Source organism: Cucurbita pepo, chromosome 6 (genome assembly GCF_057944985.1).
Source record: "Cucurbita pepo subsp. pepo isolate OVF chromosome 6, ASM5794498v1, whole genome shotgun sequence".
In the NCBI taxonomy this organism is placed as follows: domain Eukaryota; kingdom Viridiplantae; phylum Streptophyta; class Magnoliopsida; order Cucurbitales; family Cucurbitaceae; genus Cucurbita; species Cucurbita pepo.
In genome coordinates this window covers 1,837,016-1,861,268 of record NC_141803.1, presented here as the reverse complement: position 1 = coordinate 1,861,268, position 24,253 = coordinate 1,837,016, and the positions used below count along the sequence as shown (strand labels likewise).

General features: G+C 37.1%; 3 protein-coding genes and 1 long non-coding RNA gene across 4 annotated transcripts; all 4 read right to left on the bottom strand.

Annotated features, from left to right (window-relative positions):
- Positions 1 to 2,025: 2,025 nt before the first annotated feature.
- On the bottom strand, positions 2,026 to 4,943 carry LOC147792137 (uncharacterized). The gene is made up of 2 exons (XR_015421378.1): positions 4,775 to 4,943; positions 2,026 to 2,274 (listed from the first exon to the last, which is right to left on the bottom strand). It is a non-coding gene; the product is annotated as an uncharacterized LOC147792137 (long non-coding RNA).
- Positions 4,944 to 5,920: 977 nt separating this feature from the next.
- On the bottom strand, positions 5,921 to 14,376 carry TRS120 (transport protein TRS120). Its single transcript, XM_023679583.2, has 11 exons — positions 13,741 to 14,376; positions 13,353 to 13,559; positions 12,992 to 13,174; positions 12,032 to 12,141; positions 11,183 to 11,242; positions 10,525 to 10,813; positions 9,651 to 9,946; positions 8,681 to 9,558; positions 7,426 to 8,364; positions 7,043 to 7,259; positions 5,921 to 6,340 (listed from the first exon to the last, which is right to left on the bottom strand). The coding sequence occupies exons 1-11, from the start codon at positions 14,149 to 14,151 to the stop codon at positions 6,316 to 6,318; spliced, it is 3,615 nt and encodes a 1,204-aa protein (XP_023535351.2). The 5' UTR covers positions 14,152 to 14,376; the 3' UTR covers positions 5,921 to 6,315.
- A 1,597-nt stretch (positions 14,377 to 15,973) lies between these two features.
- LOC111797733 (uncharacterized) lies at positions 15,974 to 19,403 on the bottom strand. Its single transcript, XM_023680843.2, has 5 exons — positions 18,867 to 19,403; positions 17,514 to 17,573; positions 17,335 to 17,397; positions 16,679 to 16,747; positions 15,974 to 16,533 (listed from the first exon to the last, which is right to left on the bottom strand). The coding sequence occupies exons 1-5, from the start codon at positions 19,227 to 19,229 to the stop codon at positions 16,288 to 16,290; spliced, it is 801 nt and encodes a 266-aa protein (XP_023536611.2). The 5' UTR covers positions 19,230 to 19,403; the 3' UTR covers positions 15,974 to 16,287.
- Positions 19,404 to 22,620: 3,217 nt separating this feature from the next.
- LOC111797294 (large ribosomal subunit protein eL39) lies at positions 22,621 to 23,270 on the bottom strand. Its single transcript, XM_023680273.2, has 3 exons — positions 23,149 to 23,270; positions 22,923 to 23,026; positions 22,621 to 22,845 (listed from the first exon to the last, which is right to left on the bottom strand). The coding sequence occupies exons 1-3, from the start codon at positions 23,149 to 23,151 to the stop codon at positions 22,797 to 22,799; spliced, it is 156 nt and encodes a 51-aa protein (XP_023536041.1). The 5' UTR covers positions 23,152 to 23,270; the 3' UTR covers positions 22,621 to 22,796.
- Positions 23,271 to 24,253: the final 983 nt, after the last annotated feature.

Genomic DNA, 24,253 nt, shown 5'->3' with positions numbered 1-24,253 from the left:
GTATATTCGTGGTCTTTGGTGCGCAACTTTAGATGTACGGTAGGATGAAATAAACGATGGTAATCCATCATTAATAGAATAACCTAAGATGTCGAGTACATATAGATATAGGTTTGGTCAAAGATGATTTCAACTATGATTCGAACTCGATAGAAATGAGGCGAGAATGCTAAGGGGAGGAAAATATGTGATAATTTTGTAGGGATAAGAAGTAGGGTAGCATTCCAAATGGAAGAGGCCTTTTCAAAAGAGATCACTAAGGTAAGAAAGAAAAGCAGATGAAATAAAAGGCTCTCTCTCTCTCTCACCCATGCTTCAAAGCGCGCCCACACACACACACACACACACACACACCTCTTTGAATTCCCATCTCATCAACATTGCATTATTGACACTCCTTCCTTTTCAACTTTGACCAAACCAAAATGATTTCACTTGCTCTCTCAAGGTTTTCTCACTTTTTTCAGCCCCCACTCCTCCACAACAAAAGCAATCTATATCCAAATTGGTTTATATTTTATTCGTTTAGTCTAAGATCTAACGTGGCTGGATACGGAAACAAAGCGTTTCTAATAAGAGTGTGGAAACCTCTCCTTAATAGACGCATTTTAAAACCGTGAGGTTAACGGCAATATGTACCAAGTCAATATCTACTAGTGATGGGCATGGGGCCGTTACATTTAAGCTAGTTAGGAAACACCTTAACTAATCTCATAAGACAACTTGCCTGACTCTAAAACATTTGAGTGTCAAACAAACTCGAAGGATATTAAATCCTCAATATGAGTAGCCACGAACCCATTCCTCCTAAACCATTTATTTATCATCTTGTCTTATTTGAAGAGTTCGAAAGACAATTCCTACCTTTCAAACCAGTGTAGAACATTTGAATGTTCGACTCGATTTGACTCGACTCGACTTGACTGGTCAACAACAATTAGTAATGGGGAAAAGAAAAGAAACGATGTAAGAGTTGTTGGGTAAGAGGGGTAAGGACAATGAAAATGAGTAATTGGTGAAATGAATGCAAGGGAGGGATATAGGTAGGTGGGTGTTGACCATTGCCAATGGACAAAGGCTCCAAACCCCACCACTCTCTCTTTCCTGAAGACCCAAAGGAGAAAGGACAAAGGGGCAGTAGAGAGTACACAACATTTAGAAGGGTGTGCGTGGTGTGTGATTAAGTAAACCATGGGAAGGAAGGCATATCAATTGGGGTTTTCTGCAATGAACAGTAGTGTTGATTTGTTGTGTGTTTGATGAGTTTGTCTTTATAGCCCACATCCATTCATCTTCTTCCTATGTCTTCCACACATATGTTTCCCCCCTTTGCGCTCCAAATTAGGACCACTGCATCACTAAGACACCAAAGCCACCATTTTGAATGGACCACACAGACCCACTTATCTATCAGTTTTTGTGATTCCACACGCAAAAAGCTTTCAAACTTAGGACCCCAAAAATGATGTCCTTCAGGAACTTCAACGCTACTTTCATCTATGGCTTACTCAAATTATAAGATATTTTGTATGAATTAACTTTCACTTTTTTAATTTTTTTAATTAATGGTTTTTGGAAGTTAGTTAGCAACCAAGTATGTTAATTCAAGAGAGGGTAAAGACAAAATAATGACTAGAGGTTGATCCATGTGGCAAGGTATCGTTGGTCATTATAAGCATGCTTGGCTGCTTTTTCCCGTTTGGTAGCTAGTTGAATGGAATGAACTAGGAAATCTTAGACTCACCATTTAGTCCATACGATTTGATAAGATAGACTCCTCGTAAATAGCCTCAAATTCAAACTTTTAAATTCACATGGATTAACTTTTAGCTTTTAATTTAACAAAAAATTAATCGGTAGCAGGTATTCTCCACTTTGGCCCGTATTGTCGTTAGTCTCATGGTTTTAAAACGTGTCTGCTAGGAAGAGGTTTACACCCTTGGAAGGAATGTTTCGTTTCACTCTCCAACTAATGTGGGATCTAACGTATGAGAAATGGGGTTTCAAATGGAAGGAGAAGCAAAATGCAAACAATTTTGGCTTGAACAATTACCTATAACGAACGTCCTCCATCACAATTGATCCTATATGTCTTCAAATGGCGAGAAAGACAGAGACAGAAAACAAGATCATAAACAAAACAAAACCTCACTTGGATGTCGCTAAAAACTGTTGAGCAAAACCCTCAGTGGCAGATCCAAAGCTTGAAGAACTGTTAAAAGAAGAGAGGAAAAAAGGGGCCAGAATGGGCAAAAAGTAGTCCATTCTTTCCAGCTGCCCCACCATTTAATGTAGGCGATAAGAAAGATGAGGAAAAAAAAGGGAAATAAAGGACGTATGCTATGAACAAACATGGCCTTGATGTTGCGTTTTCATTGCTATTCTTAAGCGGTGTCAAACCAATCTGCTCCATCACACCCCCCCCCCCCCCCCCCCCCCCCCCCACACACACACACATTATTGGTGGGGCCATCATAACATTTGAAATTAAAAAAATTTATAAAGACAAACACTAGAAGAAGAGAAGCATATTTCCCCAATGCATGACATAGATTGCACTACACATGGAAAAAGAACTAAGAAGGATGTTGGCATCATTCTATGAAGCTTGGATAGCAGCCTCCAAAGCCATACACTCAATCCACTATGGGACAGAACTGTTCAATAATTCAAGGCAACCAGAGAATATTGGTCTAAGTGTTTTTCATTACTTTGCAAAGATTCAGTGTATAAATGGTTTGGGGATTGTGAACAAGGTGAGATGAATAAGGAATTCTAGGATGGGAGTGATGTACCCAAAGGGCAGAAAAAGAACACCCATATGTTTATATTCATAGTTCTTTACGCCCCAACAACAAAAGAAAGAAGAATAAATCTTGATGAGGTTAAAGAAAACAAGGATTGATTGTGAAAGGACTTCACATCATTATACAGAGAAGCCCGCCGTGTGCGTTACTGTATAAACCAAATATCAAAGAGGTATAGGACCACATCTTGTCATCCTCAGAGTGGAGTGACTAAGATATGTCCTAAACAGGGGAAATCAACTTGTTTAAACCTCATATCTTACTCTATTTGTTCCATAACCTATTTCTAATCTTCAAGTAACTTGTAGGATTGGAGAGATGGAATACACATAACAATGCATTTTTAGGTACTTGAAAATGTTGAAAATGAAGACAATACTATTACATTTGACATTTCATTAAGATTTCAAAATTACCTCTTCCTTTTAGAATTTCAAATGGGGACTGATATCTGAAATCGTGAAATTCTACGTCGGTTGGAGAGGAGAACGAAACATTTTTTATAAGGGTGTGGAAACCTCTTCTTAGCAGACGTGTTTTACAACCTTGAGAGTAAGCTCGAAAAGGAAAGCACAAAGAGGACAACATCTATTAGCGGTGGGTTTGGGCTGTTACAAATTGTATCAGAGACAGACATCGGGAGATGTGCCTGCGAGGAAACTGAGCCCCAAAGGGAGTGGACACGAGGCGGTGTGCCAGTAAGGACGCTAGGCCCTAGAGGAGGGTGGATTGTGGGGTCCCACATCAATTGGAGAAGGGAACGAGTGCTAACGAGGACACTGGGCCCCGAAGGAGGGTGGATTGTGAGATCACACATCGATTGGGGAGGAGAACGAAACATTTTTTATAAGGGTGTGAAAACCTCTCCCTAGCAAACACGAGGAAAAGTCTGAAAGGAAAAGTCCAAATAGGATAATATCTACTAACAGTGAGTTTCGGCTGTTACAGAAACGGTGTGGCAGTGACTAGAATGGAGTGACGATCTAACTTTCCATTCTAAGTAGCCACTCCATTCCCAAGTCTCAATTTCCATAAGAAATTCTAAAGGATTCCAAGTCAAGAGTAGTTTTTAAACATTTCCGAAGAGATCAGAAATGAATTAAAATATGAAAAGGTGGGTATCGACAATCATTGTCACAAATGTGCTTGGAGCCCTTACATTTGCCCACCATTTGATTCCAATTTCATTTTCAATACAGTGAATTGTTTCCATTTTTTCCATTCCCAACTCTGTAATCAGAGAGCGACAATGTCCCAAAGCTTTCCAACTACCTACTACTACCACTATTACCCCACCACCAGCCATTATAACAACACCCCCCCCCCCCCCCCCCCCCCCCCTCCTCTTCTTTGTTTTCAAGATACAGTCCCTTGACTTCAAGCCAAATACAGTATTAGGTAGACAAGAATAATTGGAGACAAAAAAGACTTAAGCAAGAGGGAAACAAAAAAGAAAAGAAGTAATAATAAAACCTAGGCTCTTTCTCCTTATCATAGTCACATGCTGTCTACATTAAGGGATGTTTTTAGTATCAAATTGGTGCACACAAAGCAAAGCAAAAGCAGTCGACCAAATTAAATTATTGGTCGGAATAACAACGAATCGTTTTCAGATGTCGCAATTTTAAGAACCTAATGTCCAAATGCCTTACTTATCTCTGTTGATTTCTTCCTGGACCCAAAAGGAAAATTCAAGCCACCGACACGACTCCCAAAGTACAATCGTCCAATGAACAGGAAAACAACAAGAAAAAAAACTAAAATAACGAAAGTAGAAAGATGAGTGGAGATGAAATGTGGCAACATCAAGAATCAAGAGGTCAATTATTGAACGATAAAGCTATTTTTTACAGCTTTTAGATAATTATGAAGAAATGCTTGCATTCTTCATCACTCAATTCGCCCACTTCCGCAAAAGTAAAAGAATGTCAAAGCTTTTAGAAGAACAATTGAAGCATCTGGCGTACCTGGCAGAGCAGATTTCCAGAGCCGTCGAGAGAAAATATCAGCGGAATCTGTTGATCTTTTGGAGGGGAATTTCAATTTTTCCGCGGAACGATCGATGCTTTCGTTTGTTGGAAGAGCGCGAAGGGCTCTTCTTTTTGTGTGTTCGGCCCAATCAAACTAAGCCCATCAATCACCGTTGATTACCTTTGCAAATTACTTTTGAAATTATTAAATATATATTCTTACAGAGACTATCTGTAGAGGAACACGACTCTCTACAATCATGTGACATTGTCCACTTTGAGCATAAGCTTTCATGGCTTTGCTTTGGGCTTACCCAAAAGGCCTCATACGAATGAAGTTAGTATTCTTCACTTATAAACTCATGATCATTTCCTAAATTAGCGGATGTGGGACTTTCATCATCCAACAATTACAAGTTTTTGAAAGTAATAATTTTAATTAAAAAATATTTTTAAAAAAAATCAAAAGTACTTTTTAAATATTTGTAATTTTCTAATTTTTACATTTTGAATAATGGGTAGAGAAGATCGAAACTCGTTTAAACTATTCATATAAGTTTTCACCAGGATCATAATAATTCGTGAGTGTACGCTTTATCTCTAAAATAGGAAAACAAAAATTGATTTCGAGGGTCGGAAAAAAGAGGAAGCATATTTTAAAGTAACGAAAAGAAAAAAGGATTGAAAGTCGAGAAATGGAAAGATTACGATTTGCAAGAATACAACCGATTCAGTCGAACAATGATGGTCCATTGGAATCGACATCTTATGGAGTTAAAAGGTTATATGGGGTATTCCTGTCACAAAAAATGTCTCAATCCCATTATGGAGAATGGAAATATATAGAGAAAATTAAATTAAAAAAAATTAAAAGAATATTGCATTTATTTGATATAATGTTTTTTTTTTTAATATAAATTAATATTTAAAATGGTAATTTTAATACATGAGATAATTAAAAAAAAAAAAATTATGGAAGTGATAGTCGAATAATTCCTCTTCACTTCAATGTACTTTATGTCAATATTGACTTAAAGGGTACAAAACATGTAAAAAGAATAATATACATTCCTTTCCTTTTTAGTTCTTATCCAATTCTTCGTTTTTTTTTAAATAAATAAATATTATATTATTAATAATATATTTAAAAAAATAAATGATAACCCATTGTACTATTTTTAAATGAACTTCGATTTCAAATATGTCAAGTCAAGTATTCAATATTTTAACAATCAAGCTCGAAAGGAAAAGCCTTAGAAAAACTTAAAAGAACAATATTTGCTAGCGGTGAGCTTGAGTGATTACAAATGATATCAGAGCTTGAGTGGTTACAAATGATATCAGAGCAAGACACTGGGCGGATATACCAACAAGGACTGAGCCTCAAAGGGTGTAAACACCGGATAGTGTGCCAACGAAGGTGTTCGGACCAGAGCCCAGAAGGGTGGATTGTGAAATCCCACATCGAATTGAGAGAAATGAGTGCCAGCAAAGACGTTGGGCCCCAAAGGAGGTGGATTGTGTGAACCAACATTTCTTTATAAAGGGTATGAAAACATCTCCCTAGCAGAACATTTCAAAAACTGTAAGGTCTTTTGGAAAAACCAAAAGCAAAACCATGAGAGTTTATACCCAAAATGGATAATATCATATCATTGTAGAGGTATGTGGTTTCTAAGTCGAACCATGAATTTTTACCACGATAATAGCTAATATAACGATATTTTGGCATAATTCTACACAAAATGAATGTTAAATATCACAAATACAATGGGTTATAACCTATTTTGGCATGCAACCATTAACCTATTTATATGCCATTTGGTGATTTCAGTCAAGTACATATCTGCTAAGATGATGAAATCAAGAACATGAATCAGTTTGTACAGCAAAACAAAACTAGGCGTCAAATTGAACAAATATTAAAGCATTAAGACAACTCAAAGTGTTTCTTTTTGGAGTGATCCTCTCAATAACAAAGATAGTTGAGAAACTGATATGATGCAAGTGTAAACTAATCACAGCCCCATCCCACAAATCAAGAAGATTGGACAGGTTTTCCTTTTTCTTTTTTCCCATCTTTTTGCAGAGCACAAAGGTAACCAATAGAAGAAGAATGAAAAAGAATTGTCGACGTACTCGTGTTCCTTACCGAATAAAAGCTCAGGTCCTGTACTTTCGAGAGACGAATCCCCACAAAAAACTGATGTGCTAAATGAGCTAACTAACCCGTTGATAGAGATGAAAGAAGAAGAAGAAACTCACGTAGTCCCGTTAACGCAGAGGTGGTATGGAGGTCCACAGCAGATAATTGGTTCATCAGGTGAGCTAGTTCTCGCACGCGCTCGGAGGATGTCGGTAGCATCATCGATAATTGCAGCAGCAGACAGTGTGTATTCGCCGGGAATAAGGAAATACAATGAGAAAGAATGTGTGGTTTCTTCAAGCGGAGGCACTTCCAGGGTAATCCCACTTAACACACCTACCAGAAAGTAACCAAAATTTTACATTGTTAGACAGGATGGAGCATGCAGAAGAAGCATAGCATAAGGCATGAAGAAGGCGTCCGAGTAATATATATTAAATTTACCGTAACGTATCAGCTTAAGCTTTTAGGTTCAGCGATGATTTTAAGACAAGTAACTTACCGTTCCATAAGACAGTTGATTTCGGACCCTCGATGCAAGTCTCACCAGCGACGTCTCTGCACGTTATGTTAAGACTCATTTTGATAATTTCCTTGGTGTTGTTACGGACAATAACTTCCAAAGGAGTCATTTCATGAGCTTCCAGAGAGCTGTGGGAAGATCCAGTGTGAAGATTCTGAGTTGGTTCTTTATCTTCTGAACTATTGCTAACTGTTCTGAACCCAAAAGTCAATGGATCTGGCAACAATACATCCATCATTGACGATTGCAAGGCTGCAAGAACAGCATCCTTGATGTTTAATTCTCCAAAGCTATTCCGTCCAGATTGCCACTTGACCTTAATTCTAGATGTTAAATTCTTGATCGAAGCATTTAGTTCAGCTTTCGTAGTCTTTTCCGAGAAGCTTAAGTTTCGGAAATTCACCGTTCCATCTGCTGCAACGTTTTTCCCAAAGAACGAACCATCAAGAACAGGCAATTTACAGTGTTCTAAGGGTATCAGCACTCTTGCAGAGAAATCTCTGTCTATTCTTGTTTTATGATAACTATATTCTGTAACGCTTTGGTCAGCAGATGCATTTTCCTCCCGGCCAGAATTTTCGACCTGGACAGAAACACTAATTTCAAACAATATGTCGGTTGGATTCGACAACTCAAGTTCAAGAAACCGAAGACCCCAACTTCCCCGGAATGGATCAATCTTCACCAATCTGTCAATTTTGCTTTGAGTCTCAACGGGTTGGTCTGTAGAATTATTATCAATTTCAGCTGGTTTAGGAAGGTCTTCACCCACATGTGCTGGAATTTCCATTGAAAGAAATTGTGCTTTCACAAAAGATAAACCCTGTAAAACACAAATTTGCAGCGGAATAACCAGGCGTCGACCAGGGGGTATAGCAGAACCATTGGGGAGAACGCCTTCAGTATTCGCCATAGGCCCTAGAAAGAAAAATAATGGCTGAGAATATGGACAATACGTAGCCTTAAAACGTCGCACAACAGAAGAACAGGGGGAAAAAACCAATGCTTGGACTGATATTTATGAGTTTGAGCGTTATGCAAGGCATTAAATTTAATTTGATCATGAACTTCACTAAAGGAATTAATTACAAATCAAGGGCGTAAACCAACGCAACGTAAACGATCCCACCAGAATTACGAAGTAGAAGTTGAAAAGGAATATCCGAGTTCTATAATTTTGTGAAACATTGGTTATCATCATTAGAGGAAAGAAAGAAATATGAGAAGTAAATACCTGCATAATGTATAAAGAAAGTAGGGCTGCTGCCATCCTTGGAATGCCTCAACATGATTGGAGATGAACTCCTGCCACTAACTGTATCAGAATCGAGTACTCCAAGCTGCCAAGCTTTTAAGGTCACAGGTATGATCACTTCAGCACCAGGCTTCAAAGGAAGAGCAGATTTTAAAGTTTCAAAAGCAATGGAGATAACGGAATCTTGGTGTTTTCCAGATAATGATATGTGTGCCTGCTCGACTGGGATTGTACCTGCATTAGCCAGATGTATCCATATATCACGAATTTCACCTTCATAGAGAATAATGGCACCATTACCACCAACAACGTGTGAAACTAACAACGGCAATGGCGATATCACAGATATATTTGGAACCGATACATTCCTCAACTTCATGGACCCACAGCTCCTGAATGGGTCAGAAAGAACAAGTCCTTGAGCTACTCCATTGAGTAGATTGTCAACATCCTTGAAAAGGTGTTCAGTTATTGCACCAAAGCAATGTACAATACACCCAGGAATTCTCACTGGCCCAACTGAAGTTGGAATCCCAGACAAAGTAACCACCTTCGATGAATTGGGAGGAAGATTCACAGAAACAGGAAAAGCATCAAAATTTCCCGAATGCACAGAAAGGTATATACTATCAACCCTCAACTCAAAGCCGCATGGATTGGCTAACTCCACCAGGACCTGCACTGGTTCTCCAACAACCCAAACCAGTTCCTGCTTGCTGTTATTCGACGTGTCTCCTTTGCTGAATGGAGTATAAATGAAAGGTCCAGAAGGGGCAGATCCGGCCCACCAGTCTTCCTTATCGGGATTGCGTTTTACAATGTCCAATTGTGAAGGATGGAGAGGAAAAGAATGCAACCTAGAAAGACCAGTTAATCATTAACAAACTCCCAAAAAGTACTCAAATTTGAAAGGGCATTGGAAAGTATGAATATTAAAATGGCTAGTCACCTTATGAAAGGTAAGGCGGGATCGGCACAGCGAACACCTGATGGTAACCTCTCTGCTGAATTTGAAAGGGCACTTGCCAAGCCATTTTGGCCCGCTGGTGTTATTAAAGGATAATAAGATCTAAGTAGCCGTGCTGCAGCACTCCACGCAGCAAGAGGATCACCAGCACGGACAGCAGACAGTAAAATCTCCCTTAACACGACCATTTGCAAAGTACTCCATTGAGACTCAAATAAAGATACTAATGACTGATGGTGCATTTTTCCAGAATCAGAGTTACTCAGGCCAGCCTTATTCTTTAAGGATAAAAAAGAAGAAAAATTCGGTTAAACGAACAAAACATCTAAAAAAGGATATAAGGGAGGAAAAAAGAAGGAAAGAAAAAGAAACTGGCAAGATTAGTTGATCAATATGAAAACTGAATAGAGAATTTTAAGTAAGGTCATATCCATGGAAAATTAAATTGACAAAAAAAAAAAAAAAAAAAAAAGAAAAGAAGTTAATCTCCATAGCGCTTGAAGTTGGAAATGACAACTGCAGAGGACAATTCAATTGTATTAAGAGACAGAATTTTCAGCAGCTAGAAACAAACAAGTACATCACCATCAGCCATCGTAGCAAATGGCAGGGTTTATATCTGTTAGGCCCCCATTTCTTACAATATCCTTCACGAGTCAAATAATCGAATAGCGTTTGTACTAAATGCATAACATTATTTAGAAGGAAAAAAATATCTGAACATACAACCGGGGCACGGTGTCTTTTTCTCTTCTTTCCTTTTAAAATACGAAAGAAAGTTGCATTAAAAAAGTTGAAACACAAAGGCAAAAGCCAGAGGAGTTAGGAACTAGATCTTTATCATCTAGCTACTCACATGGGAGAAAGAATGATCAGTCTCGGATGATCGACTTTGAACACGATAAGCTTTTGTTGTCAGGGCCAAGACTTGCAAGGCGCTAACAGCAGCATGTCTATTTTCCTGTTGCATGTATAACTGAGCAACCTGCCTTGAAAAGAAAGCAGCTTTCCGCTGGTAACCAAGAGAACCAAATAAACGAGCTATTTCAACATATAATATTAATCTATCACTGGCATCAATCAAAGATTTAGCACCATCTGCTGCACTGGTTAACAACTCTGCAACCTCTTTAGCCAGCTCTCTCCTGTGAATCAAACCCCCCTCGAAAGAGTAGATAAAGTTATTTATTGCATAACCAAAAGTCAGAAATATGAGTTAATATATATGTATTCATCACTCAAATTAGAAAAAAAAAAAATCTATACTAAAATGCAAACTAATTTTTTTTTACTGTAAATTCTATCTTAGTGAACTACTAACTTTCAAAACAATAGAGATGCATCTTCTGGAAGAGATTCACGCATACAGATTCGCACAAATAAACTGATGACCAATGTACTACTTGTAATCAGAGAACATATTATCTTGTCTCTTCTCCTTCAAATCAACCACATGGTCACCTATACACAGTAAAATATATTCAGTATTCAAGTACACAAATCATAAAATATACCTGCAAAGAAATCTAGCCAACTTCAAAGTAGCCTCGAGTTCAAAACTTAGGGGTGAAACCCTATTGAGGAGAAAAAAATGAAAGAAAGAATGTTAAAGGGGAAAATATATGAAACAACATAAGAATGTTAAAGGGGAAAATATATGAAACAACATATCAGAGATAGGTAAAATGAACAGCACATGCAAGCACTCGTATATATTAATTGGTTTGCAAAAAGTGAATTTCGATCAAGAACAACAAAATATTTTTCCAAAGAAACACAATTTCGTTTTACTTGTCCTATCAAAAACATAGTTTTTATCATGACAATCCACAATCAAACACGTAAGAGAAAGTCTGTAGTCCAACTTACACACGTTTTAGCTAATCTCAGGGAGCAATTGTCTAATCTTACTAAATTTGGTTATAAAAAAACTTGTAGAATTTTATTAAATCATAGGTAAGCGACCATGTGTGCTAAAACTTCATTCTCTCAAAAACCATTTATTGCCCCAATACCACTAGGCAAACTCAATGGTGGGAAATTGTTTCTTTCTTAAGAACTAGCTATGTTAATATTTTAAATAATTGCTTAAAATTGATGTCATGCTTCTCTTTAGGTTAATTTAACTTTAGGCCTTATTTTGCTTGATTTTAGTCCTTTTCTGGGTTAATTGGGTTCCTCTTGGGGTATTTTCTTGCATTTATTCTCAATGATAGCTTGGTTTTTAACCAAAAAAGGCTATTGTATGAATAAATTATAAGAGATGAAACTATTTTTAACAATATCAAACTTAAGCACTTTACTTTCAAATGATTTGCTACAATATTTATTATTATTTTTAAACAGAAAAACCCGAACACTACCTTTGGGTGTTATCTTGTATAAATGACTTCCTGTAATGCAAAATAACACTATTGTATCGGTATCTGACTTCTTCCTCCAGAATTGCATCCGTTTGACCCATGCGATCAATCTGATATTCAGAAGTATAAAGTAAACCAATTAAACAAAAATACGTCAAGACATACACACCACCAAAAGTATAGAAGTATGCCATGAATACCAACAAGTTTCAAAGACTCATGATTTAGGCTACTTTATTTCTCGAGAAGAATGAGAAAATAAAGGATTTTGTTATATGTATAACTGTTAGAAACTTAAACAAATTTTCTGTTGACTCAATAATAAAGTCCAGTAGATGGGGATCTCAAAAAGACCCCTTACTCTCCCTCAAATCAACAAATTTCAAGCTGCCTCGTTTATATGATATATCACGTATTTCTCATCCTTGCTAACTATGTTCCGACTTAAGTCAGTATTCCAGGGATCGATACTCTGCCGTAAGTAAGAACTTCCGTTATTCTAATTATTTCTCGACTACTACTCTCTTAACCCCCTGCAAAAAGTAAAATACAAGGGGATCGCAGCATTTATGGGAATGCTCCGACCATCTTTATCCATGGTGGTCAATTGGCAGAACTAATACCATAGTGATGTTTTGAAATCAACAAAGAAGTGAATCTAATGATGATATTCCAATTATGAAACTATCCCTCGTATGGTAGCACCATACACAATGCCTTGACATGGAGTTTCGGTAAAAATTAGGTGTATATATATATTCTAAGCCGCCTCAAACCTGGAAGTTATAGCTGTCTTTGATCATAGAAAATAGCTACTTAAACTATGTGGACAGAACCGGAAATCACGAAGAACATCATCAAATGAAATTTCTAGTTCTGGATGCAGATTATTTTACTAAAGAAACTAATACTGTATCCTAGGGGGAGGGGATTAAGGAAATGCTAGAGAGAGGAAGGTACCAGTAAGGCACAGACACTTCCCTCCAAAGCCCCCGCGTACCAAAAATAGTCCCCGGTTAACCGAGCAAGATCGATTGCAGTAGAATAGTGAGCGTTGGCATCAACTGGCGATGCTGCCAGCAGACAATAGTCACCAATTGTCTTCTGTGCACGCCCAAGCCTTCTCTTTTTGGCTTTAATAACCTGCATTTTTCATCAGTTACAAACTATTAAGTTGCAGTGTTTAGAACATCCTTTCGCAGTGTACTTACAGTTCTCCATTAAATGTGAGATGCGAGCCGTATCTAGATAAGAAATGACATAACAGCAACGATTGTAATAAGAAAACTAAATCAATTAATTAGGACACCTAAATATAAACCTCCTCTGAGCTGAGACTTGCTTGAGAATCTAAAGGCGTTTTCAAAATAGTTCCAGCAGACTCCGCTTGAAGGACCCATTTCTCAAATTCCATCAACAAAGAAGCTGCAATATCTTGCATCATTGTGTTCAGATGAAATTCCTGAGTTTGCCGGTCAGCTGGAGGAAACAACCTCAGATTACCTCCTTTTTTGCTGCCTTCTTCTAGCTGCAACAAATTCCAAGAAAGAGAGAAAAAAATTAGATGCTCAAAAGCTTTAATTGATCATAAATAACTATTTGCAAGTCTTACGACTTAACATTCACGAAGATCATGGATATGCGTTTTTTTTTTTTCAGGTGAGCATGGTCAAATCAAAGTTAACAAAGAGCACAAAGCAATTCCCTGCCTGAGAATCATCGGGGCAAAAGGCGAAACAACGTTCGACGAGCGCCGAAGTGTAACCCTTGCAGGCGGCATTGAACTGCTCAGTAGCAGAATCAAGATCGGGGGAAGAAGGACAGTGACAGATACCAATAACAGCAAGGATCTTGCGGTTGGATTGGAAGTCTTCCCAAGGGCTAGGCGGATCTCCACCGAGAATAAACTTGAAACGAAGACTACCAGAGTCCCAAGGCTGATGAGCAAACGGCGATTTCTGGTGCTCCGTGTAGAACGAACTTATGGCGGAAAGTGGAATCAATTGGTGCCGCAGAAGCATCGACAAGTAGTCCCGCAGTTGAGTCGGCGGAACCGAACCGATCGGCAGCACCGCCACTCTGATCATGGAGCTCGTTTCGATGCTCACATCGGGCTCCATTGTGGGATCTGGAGCTGACCGTGAGGCGCAATGCGACGAACACAGCAGGGAGAGGCGAATTGAATCAGTTCTAAGCCGTCGAAAACTGTAATCGAAGGAGGAAGACGATCAAGATTTTGGTGCGATCGTTGGTTGAGCTTCGAGGACAGTGGAGAGGTCTGTTTGGCTTCGGCGTTATGCTGCTCCGTCCAAGTCCTGTAATTATCCTCTCCAATCCTCCATTATAATTCTTCAACTAATTAAAATTCCTCGCCGTAAAAATATTATTTATAATGTAATAAATGATGAATTTATCCATGGATTTTTTTTTTTATTTTTCACTTCAAAAAGAAAAAAAAAAGTTTAAATTATTAGCTCATATATAATAAATCTTAAATTTGTTGATTTTCCTAAAATATTTTTTTTAAGTTTTAAGAATATATTCATAAATTGACCAAAAAAATGTTTGAAATATTAAATTTAACATTTAAAAATTATATAATTTTAAAATTTTTATGTCGGGTTACTCTCAAATCTTATATTTTATTATTATTAATTATTTAAGTTTACTTCAACCAAAATTGTCTTCAATTTAGAGATTATTTTGACAATATTTAATGTCAATAAAGATTTTGTGACTAATAAATTATTATTATTATTATTATTATTGTTAGAAATATAATTAGGTTTAAAATTAGAATAGAATTTGTAAATTCGGAGCGTGCATATAAATATTCGGACCGGGAAGATCCGTTCGGAAGAGATTACATCTTGGCCTGTCGAGGCGACCAATACTCCGCCGCGCCGGAGAAGAGGCACGACGGCCTGAAACTTTGAACCGCCAGCGGGCAACAGCAAACAACTCGTATTATTATCAGAAGGCCGATTATCACTGTATATCTAAACTTATTACTAGAACATATGGATTCTTAATTTTTAATGACTATATTGATGATTGTGAATAATTATCAAAATCCATGGAATAGGAAACACAAACTATACTGGAGTTTTGTTGAAGAGCAATTTGCAGAAGTCGTATAACGAATGGCTTCTACCACTCCGAACGCTAGCGACGGGGATAATGTTGGAAATCAAGACCGACTATGATCAAATTACAGTGGACATGGAGTGTGCCTTCAACCCAGTCAAGCTCGTATTATATCATTGCATCGAGCTTGTTGAAAGAGAAGTTGAGATGAATCTTAAGAACTACTGGAGACTGTTGGAGAGATGGTGTCCAACAGTCTTCATTTCTTCTACACACAATGCTTCATGAGTTAAAAAATGAAAACAAAGGACACTCACTTGGGAAGCCCATTTCCCAGTTTTGAATCACTTTCTACGTTCCCACGTTCTTCCGTTCTCCCAGGGATTTTTTTAGACCAACCCAACTCGAAATGCTAATCCAACCTAACCCAATCCAACCCAACTCCTATAGTTCGAGTTTGGTTGGTCTGGATTGTCAAGTCGAATGTACACCCCTAATATATATAATATAGTAAAATGGTTACTTAATATCAAAGTTTAAAAGATGTTCGATGCATATAAACTTATAAACTTATGTTAATTCTTTTCTAAAGTACTCCCAAAATGAGTATAAGGATCGAACAAGCTAGCAGTTAAACCAATATTCGAAATTCAAACTATATTGATAAATCTAATACACATTCTTCTCAGGTTTGAATTTTACAGCTAGAACCAAACTAGCTGTGATTCAACACTTATTGTAATCAAACTATGCCGCTGCTACCCATTATGGCACTTTTGAATGAACATCATGAGTAAGAACGCATTAACAAAAGGAAGGAAGGCGCGGTAAAAAGAAATATTAAGATCAAAGTCATGATGACAAACAAATTCATTGATTATGTAACTATTATAATAAACGCTACAACGAATGAATCAAACCCTACACCATTCTAGAGGGATTCAACAATTGGTTTTACCCACAGGATTACAGCCTGAAGAGCTAATAAAAGTCTGGTTGGTTGGGCCTACACTACAAGACGGCAAACTTTCTTTGCCATCACCAAGTTGTAGGGTCATAGGGCTCATGACCTTACCAGTGACTGCCAGGTTTAATCCCACATAATCCTTTAACCATTATCATATTAGAGAGAGAGAGAGAAAGAGAGAGTCAATGTATTTTCACCTTAGTCAATAATCCTCTGAGGGTGTCATATTCAAATCTGGTAGTAAAAAGACAGAGTCTTCTTCGGTTGATTTGCTCTTCTTTTGTGATTGAGCCTCGGAAGAACCTGATCCAGTGAATGGTAATGTAGGATGACTTGTTTCAATGTTATTAGAGCTTTCCCTTTGATGGGTAAGTGTTGATGAAGATTCCTCCGGCATCATATTGGAGTTTGTACTGAATTTCTCTGGGTATTTCAAGTTGAAATCAACCTGCATAACGTAAGATTGTTTACTAAGTTATGGATTTGAGTCAAGGGCAAGTGGAGAATCTTGGTTTTGAAACGTCAACATCTTTGAAACTCTCATTCTTGAAAGAGTCAAAGGCATTCATGGAAGAAGAAGAAGGCAGAGTTACCTTCATTTTCTTCAAACTCTCATTCTTGGCTCTTTGTTCTTCGAAGCTTGCCTGTAGAGTGGCCAGTTCCTGTTCATAAAAGTCATCAAAAACAGGATAGTGCGGACAATAAATAAAAGGCATCTTCCCCTAATCTGACCCCATTTCAAATTGAATTCTACGTCCAAAGAAGACATGATCCCAATCGGATACTTGACATGTACCCTCTCTTCCCGGCCCATCACAAGGAAAACGAAAACCAAGATTTTCTTTATCCAGTATCAAACACGAGCTATGAGAAAATAGAACAACTTTCAGGAGTATCAATATCGTACATGAATCGTAAATGCATGAATATAATGTACCAAGAAAATCTGCAATTCCCAACGTAGGTAACAAAGCAACTTTGCCGCCCACGGCCATTAAATCACCACCCCCCAAGTCAAACTAGTGCCTGTTGTTGCACTAGGGGCCGTTATACTAGGTACTAAAGCATGGGTATTTTGTATCCATTGAGCAAAGACGGACTGTAATTGTATAAGAAAACATAGCTTGGAGACACCCTAAAGCACTCATGATATCATTACGAATGTGCAAACCCAAAATGGAAAGAGTTGTGTATATATATACATATATAGATATGAAGCTTGATCAAACTTTTTAGACGAATATCATACCATTTTTAGATGAAGTTTCTCCTTCAAAAGCGTGTTTTCCTCTTCCTTAAGCTCAGCAAATGTCTGGAATACAAACAAAGAAGAGAATACATTCTTCAAGAACAAGGCAAGCCAACAACTGAATTAAAGTCAGCAATAAACAAATGCATGATTGATTTTCTTTTCCCTACAAGAATTACCTTCTTTCGTCTCAATCTCTTTGTAGTGGTACACGCCGGCGACTCATTAGCAACAGCACCCTGAAAAACTAATCCCAAAACATATTAATAAGAATCAATAGGATCAAACAGAACATGAACAAGAATGAATCAGGATTACATGATAAGCAAAACAGCAACAAATTTTGAACAGTAACAGGCCCGCCACGTCATGACGTCCACGTGGTCACTTTAAGAATGTGACCGTGACCACACCCAAACGATTTCCTGTTATGGTCACGTGGATCTTCCTTTTCCTCTTCTCAGCCCAACGACTTGCAGGCAATTCTTCATTTATTTATTTATTTATTGAAAATATTTCAGAAAGCAAACACAGGAACCAACCATGTACCATCGCCACACCTGATAATTACTCCAAGTCTGCATCAAACCTAACGCAGACCTATCTCTTGCGACCTGATCCGAATTGGGCCCTCACTTTGTAGCATCGTCGATGGTCGTATCAGGGCCCCGGTTCGACCAGACCGGCTCTGAATTTTTGCATGTGACCGGAATACCCTCGCGATTTACGCGTCAAAGAGGGGGAAATGAGAGAAAAATGGCTGTAGGGAAGTTTCGAGGTAAACCGACGGCGATGGAAGAGAGTTTGTGTTGGAAAAATCTCGTGCGTGACGAAACAGCGACTCGGCGGTACGATTTGGAAAGCGTTGGAATCTAGTGAGGGATTTGAAGGGCGTTTTGGTCAATTTGGAGAAATAAGGGATTTGGAATCGTAGACGAGGTGAAAAGAGGCGAGAAGAAAACGCGAAGTATTTTCAACCAGTGTTCATTCTCTAACAGTGAACGTGAAAATTTTGGAGAATCTAGGAGTATACCGGGGATTTGATGAATTAAAGAGCAGTTTCTCGTCGGTGATTTGTTAGGATTGTCCGCCATTGACGGAGAGAAGATGAAACTGTTTGGTGAAGTACAGAGCGGTTATGGAATTGAGAGATTTGCGGTTGTGTGAGTTCTGACTTCTGAGAGAGGAACTCTGTTTCGCTAAGCGGATGAAGAAATGAGAACATCGGAAGAGATTTCACGATACGGAATCAGATTCTTGGAAAAACAAATGGAGAAATGGTGACGATTCAATATACGAGGCTTCTCGAGATAAGAATGTTCTATCTGAGAATCCACGGTGCCACCGACCGCCTGAAATCCGCAGCCGACACCACCGCCGAGAGAAAACGCAATTAAGAACGCCGGCGTTAAGATTTGAGAAATCGTGGAGAAAAAAAAAACGGACGCACAGCCGATATAAGAGACGAAACTACAAAAATCCGAAACAGACGAAACAGAGAATGAGACGAGAGGAGAGAAAGAGTCGAGAACCTTAAATCTGGAAGCAACGTGCAAGAGAGTAGCGTGACGGCTAGACGCTTCATAACCATCAAGCGTAGCGGAAGGAGAAGCACCGCCGCTCCAGGAAAGCGGCGTCGTAGGACTGCATCTGGTGGAGTCAACATCCTTATTATTCCTCTGCAAGACAACATCGCCACATCTCACAACCACCGCAGCCATGGCTGCCGCCGTCCTGGACCTCGGTTGCCTAACCCCCCAATTAAACGGCAGCTTCATGGGACGAGGAGATTTGGAAGGCGACGCAGCCTGCGACTGCTTCAACCGCACCAATAAGTCAGCCACCACGCTGTCCTCGGCCATGGCGGCCGTAAGCCATTCGTCCTCCACCATCATCGCTGCAGAGAAAAGGGGAAACAGGGGAGAAAAAGGAATCAAAAGAGATGAATGGAGAGAGAGAGATGGGGTGAAAAGATTGATAGAGAGAGAGAGGGAGAGAGGGTGGCGGAGAGAGAGTAAAGGAGAGTATAAATATTGGGAATTAAGATTAGACAGAGAGAGGGAGAGAGAAGTGGGGTTTATAGGTGGTGCTTCTTCAGGTTCCTTGTTCCACTTCCTTTGTCAGCTTTCTTTTTCCTTTTTTTTCTTTTTTTTTTTTTTAATTTCAATTAAGTCTTGGATATGTGGGCCATACGAGTGACAGCTCCCATTTCTGTTTCCAATTTTTTAAATTTAAGATTCCAATTTAATTTGGTTATTGTTTTCTTCTCGAGATTTGAAATTAGTTTTATTTGCTTTTTCTAATATTTTAAAACGTTTTTTTATTTCTAATTTCTCTCTAAATTTTAAATTATTTTTTAATTGATCACAAAATTAAATTTAAATTTTTGTGTGTGTTTATTTATAAGTTTGAATATATTTGACATGCATATTTGTCTCGAGTAGGCAAAGGAAGATTGTAATATTTGATGTCCAGTAAAGGTCAATCCTCTGCATCAGTAAAGGTCAATTCTGTGCATTGATCAGATCCACATTTAGTGCCCAAATCAAGTAAAGGTCAATTATATGCATTGATCAGGTCCACATTTAGTGCCCAAATCAAGGTTAGATCAAATATGTGATCCTTTCAAGTCAATGTAGGTAAGGCATATGAGTAGGGGCTTGAGAGAAATTCTCGTGCTCACAGCTCTAGTACCCTATTACACTCGATTTTTTCTCAACACATTGGCTACAATTCACTATATAATAGAATCAGCTTATTAATACTCTTAAAATCTTATAAAAAAAATAATAATAAAAAAAAAAATAATAAAGTAAATCCAATAAAATTGATTGAGTCATACTTTACAAAATTTAAATAGGACAAAATGGATTGAAAATAACCTTCCAAAATTGATTTTGAAAGTAGTGTAGAAATTAAATATTTAATTTGATTAATTATAGATTTTTTTAGTATAAGAACGAAATTGGGTAGCATCCTTACCTTAGTCCTCCACTTAACCAACTTGTTGCCCAATCACCAAAGTCCTCCAATCACAGACTGCCACGTTGTGAGTAGGATGAAACGCATGTCAGGTTGTGGTATTGAAGAATTAATTAGCCAATGACCACTTCCCATTTAAAGATGGGCCTAACAATTGGGGAAAAAAACACCTAAAATACCTCGTAATTTCAATACCATCCCCAAATTTCATTCAAATTAATTTACGGTCAAAAAATATCTCCCTTCTTACACGCAAGACCCGAGCGATTTAAAAATATCCTAAATTTATTTAACCAAAATATATAGTTTTTTAAACTAAAAAAATTAAATGTAAACATAAAACTATATTATATTATTATTCCGTCATCTAAGTATATTCATTTTGGTGGTCACGGGGATCCAACCGCAACATTTATGAGAATATCAATATTGGCAGCAACTAATATTGTCGTACTTAATTCAACTCACTTTATTGCTCAATTAAAATTCCATAAAACCATTACGATGCATTTATGATTTTTTTTTTTTTGCTTTTTGTCTTTAATTTTAATATATAGATGTAGACAATATTTGACAAAGGGTATGATATATTATGCTATTTTATGAAGTCTCCACTATTCTTATCCGTTTCTTCTTTTTTTTTATTTTTTATTTAATTTTAATGATCTAAAATTTGTAAACTGAATTTTCCTTTCCCAAGTGGAAAATGTGAGATATTTTCAAATTTTATCACATGGTTTTTAAGTTTAAAAATATTATATTTTTACCCTGAATTTCACTTATGATCACTTCTGATCATCAATTAATTAATTTAAAATAATTACAACGTAACATTTTTTTTTTATTAATTTTAATAGCGATGAAAAATGAGTAAAACCTAAATTGATTATCATTAATTATTTAATAGGCATTATCATTAAGAACAGAAAGTGACTATTTAGTGAATGAATAAATAAAAAAAAACAAGGGCATAAGCATAAATTTTGAAACCTGAAAACCAAATGAAAGTTAAACTCAGGAACTGAAAGGTGAAATTGTCACAATATGAAACCGAAACTCCACTAGGCCCAAAAGAGCATTTGCAAATTAATTCTAAATTATCTCCTATCATTACTATTTAGCTCATATAATTAATTCTATGTATAAATTTATTCAAAATAACTGACTAAATAAATAAACCCAAATTCTAATGTTATCTTTATAATTTTAAATTCAAGCCGGAAATAGGACCTTCCTTCCACACTGCAAATCCAAATCATCTCCTTAGTTGAAACAGAGACGAATTCTTCGTACTTTAAACTCCCTCCTCTCGACAACCAAACCATACTATTGAAGCCTTCAATGTTTGCTTTACACTACATGGAAATTCCCTCAAAGAAGGTTCATCTGCGAGCTCGAAATGGTTCTAAGAAGATAGCCATACCTAACCGACCTAACAAACGCAGTCTAGACAAAGAAGAGGTTTGGTTAATATGCAGTGATTAGTAAGCTAAACGGGTGATTAGTCTACTCAACCATGTCGTCTGGCGTCTTCCACCATCAAGTAAACTACCTCTACCGACTTTCTAGACGAGACTAGTCTGTTTAGATCAACTAAAGTTGTAGATGCTATGGAATTCAATGACACAGCTGTAGAACCTTAGAACATTTAGATCAGTTCTTGTTGAAGGTCGAAATGATATTAACAAGTATTCTACAGAAGGGAATCTCAAAGAATTTTCTCTCCGGAACCATCAACAAAGTCAAAATGATCAACTAAAGTTCTTTTCGGAACCATCGACCAAGTTCTCTACCTCTACCGACTTTCTAGACGAAGACTATTCTGTTTAGATCAACTAAAGTTGCAAGTGCTTCAGAATTCAATGACACAGATGTAGAACCTTAGAAAATATAGATTGGTTCTTGTTCAAGGTCAAAATGATAGTAACAAGTATTCTACAGACGGAATCTCAAAGAATTTCTCTTCAAACTCGGATAAGCTAGTTGGATCTACTATATTATCTTTCACTGTAAATGAAGGTCAGTATGAATTCTAAGTATATTTTGGCCTCAGAGTTTTATGAATTGGTTCAACCCAAACTACTCAGATTTATCAGATTAATCGATAAAACGAGTACAAAGCTAAATCCTAAAATAATTATAACGTTGCTAGGAAGTGGAAAATGGTTATTTGTTGATTTGAATAGTTTTCAAGAATCTCTAGACTTCGATCAGTTTCCCAAAGAATGCCTATCGATCACGTTTAAATCCTTGGAGAACAGGAGCAAGCAAATGCCATTAAGGTTTATACCACAGACAACCATCGACAGTAAATTCACTCCATTCGAAAGCACTTCAAACTTGAGTGTAGTGATGATTAAACAAAAATATCAGATGAACTAGATTTCAGTTGCTCAACTACAAAAATTGTACGAAAATTCAAGTTCTCAATCTTAAAAAAGTCAAGGTAAATGAACATTGAAAATTAAATCGAAAGCACCTCAGAACCCTAGCTTGGTGCGACGCCAGTGCCTGCGCTTCGCATTGTATCTGTAATCCGATCGAAAGTAGAAATGGAGAGAGATTAGAATGAAATTAAGCAGATTCAAATAAATTAGGTTTAATACCTGATCGTGTTGTCAGTTCTCAGGCGGATCCAGTGCGGGATTGGCCTGTTCTGCCTCATCTTCTTCGCGAGCTTCTTCTTGATTCTGAAAGTCTTGTGAGACGGCTGCGAATTGGAAGAGAAGAGAAAATCAAATCACAGACACAATTTCAATCATCCATTAGAAAACAATGATATCACCAAGTTAAAACGGAAAAACATTTAGAGAGTCGAATAACAACGCGTACCATTTTCGAGTTCCGGCAATCGGCGGCGAGCTTGGAAGCAGATGGCGGGATTATAAAAACCCTATTAGCAGCGAACAAGCTTTATACGCTCTACTGAGAAGGGTAATCGAGATTTGCCCGCGGGCAGCCCAGCCAGATGTTTACTTTCAGTAAATGGGCCTTCAAAGTTAAAAAGAAATTGGGCCCACCTTTAAAACTCATGGCCCAAAGGTTAGGGCCAAGCCCACTAATTATTTTATTTTATTTTTTCCTTTTTATTTTCTTTTACAAAATTCTTTTCATTATACTTATAATTTTTGAAATACAACAAAAGAAAATAATATTATTGTGAACATCTAATTTATGTCTTAAAATTTTTCTCATACATCTAGTTTTTATGTATATGATAATTAATTTTAAAGTTTTAATTAATACAAAGAATTTTTTATTTTAATATATTAAAAAAACTTTAAATAGTAAAAATCATTTAATAAATTTTATGTGACATGACGTATGATTGTGATTGATTGAATGCAAAACATTAAATTTCCGTGTTGACATGACGTAAGTGTTGAACTATAAATACATTTAAAAATAAAAGCACAGAGAAATAATAAGTCAAAGCGGGCAATATCTACTAACTAGGTTTGGGTCGTTACAAATGGCATCAAAGTCTGACATCGAGCGGAGTGCCAACAACGACGTTGACCCCAAAAAAGGAGTGGATTGTGAGATCCCACATTGGTTTGAAACGGAAACGAAACATTCATTATATGTGTGGAAACCTCTCCCTAAAATACGTGTTTTTAAAACCGTGTACGTAAAGTATCAAATAAACAATATTTACTAGTGGTGTGCTTGAGCTGTTACTGCTACAATTATATGTTTTATTGTTCTTTGAAACTTTGATATGAATTTTCGTGTTATATTATATAGTTAATTAATTAATTAATTTTGAATAGAAGGTATAGTCCCTGAACTTTTCTGTATTGCATCATTCAACATTAAACTATATTGTTAGTCAATTATTTTAATTAATAATATTACTATAATGTTTTAACATGACATGTGAAATGTGTATCATATTGTATAAATTTTGACCAAGTTGGTAGATTATGACAGATAA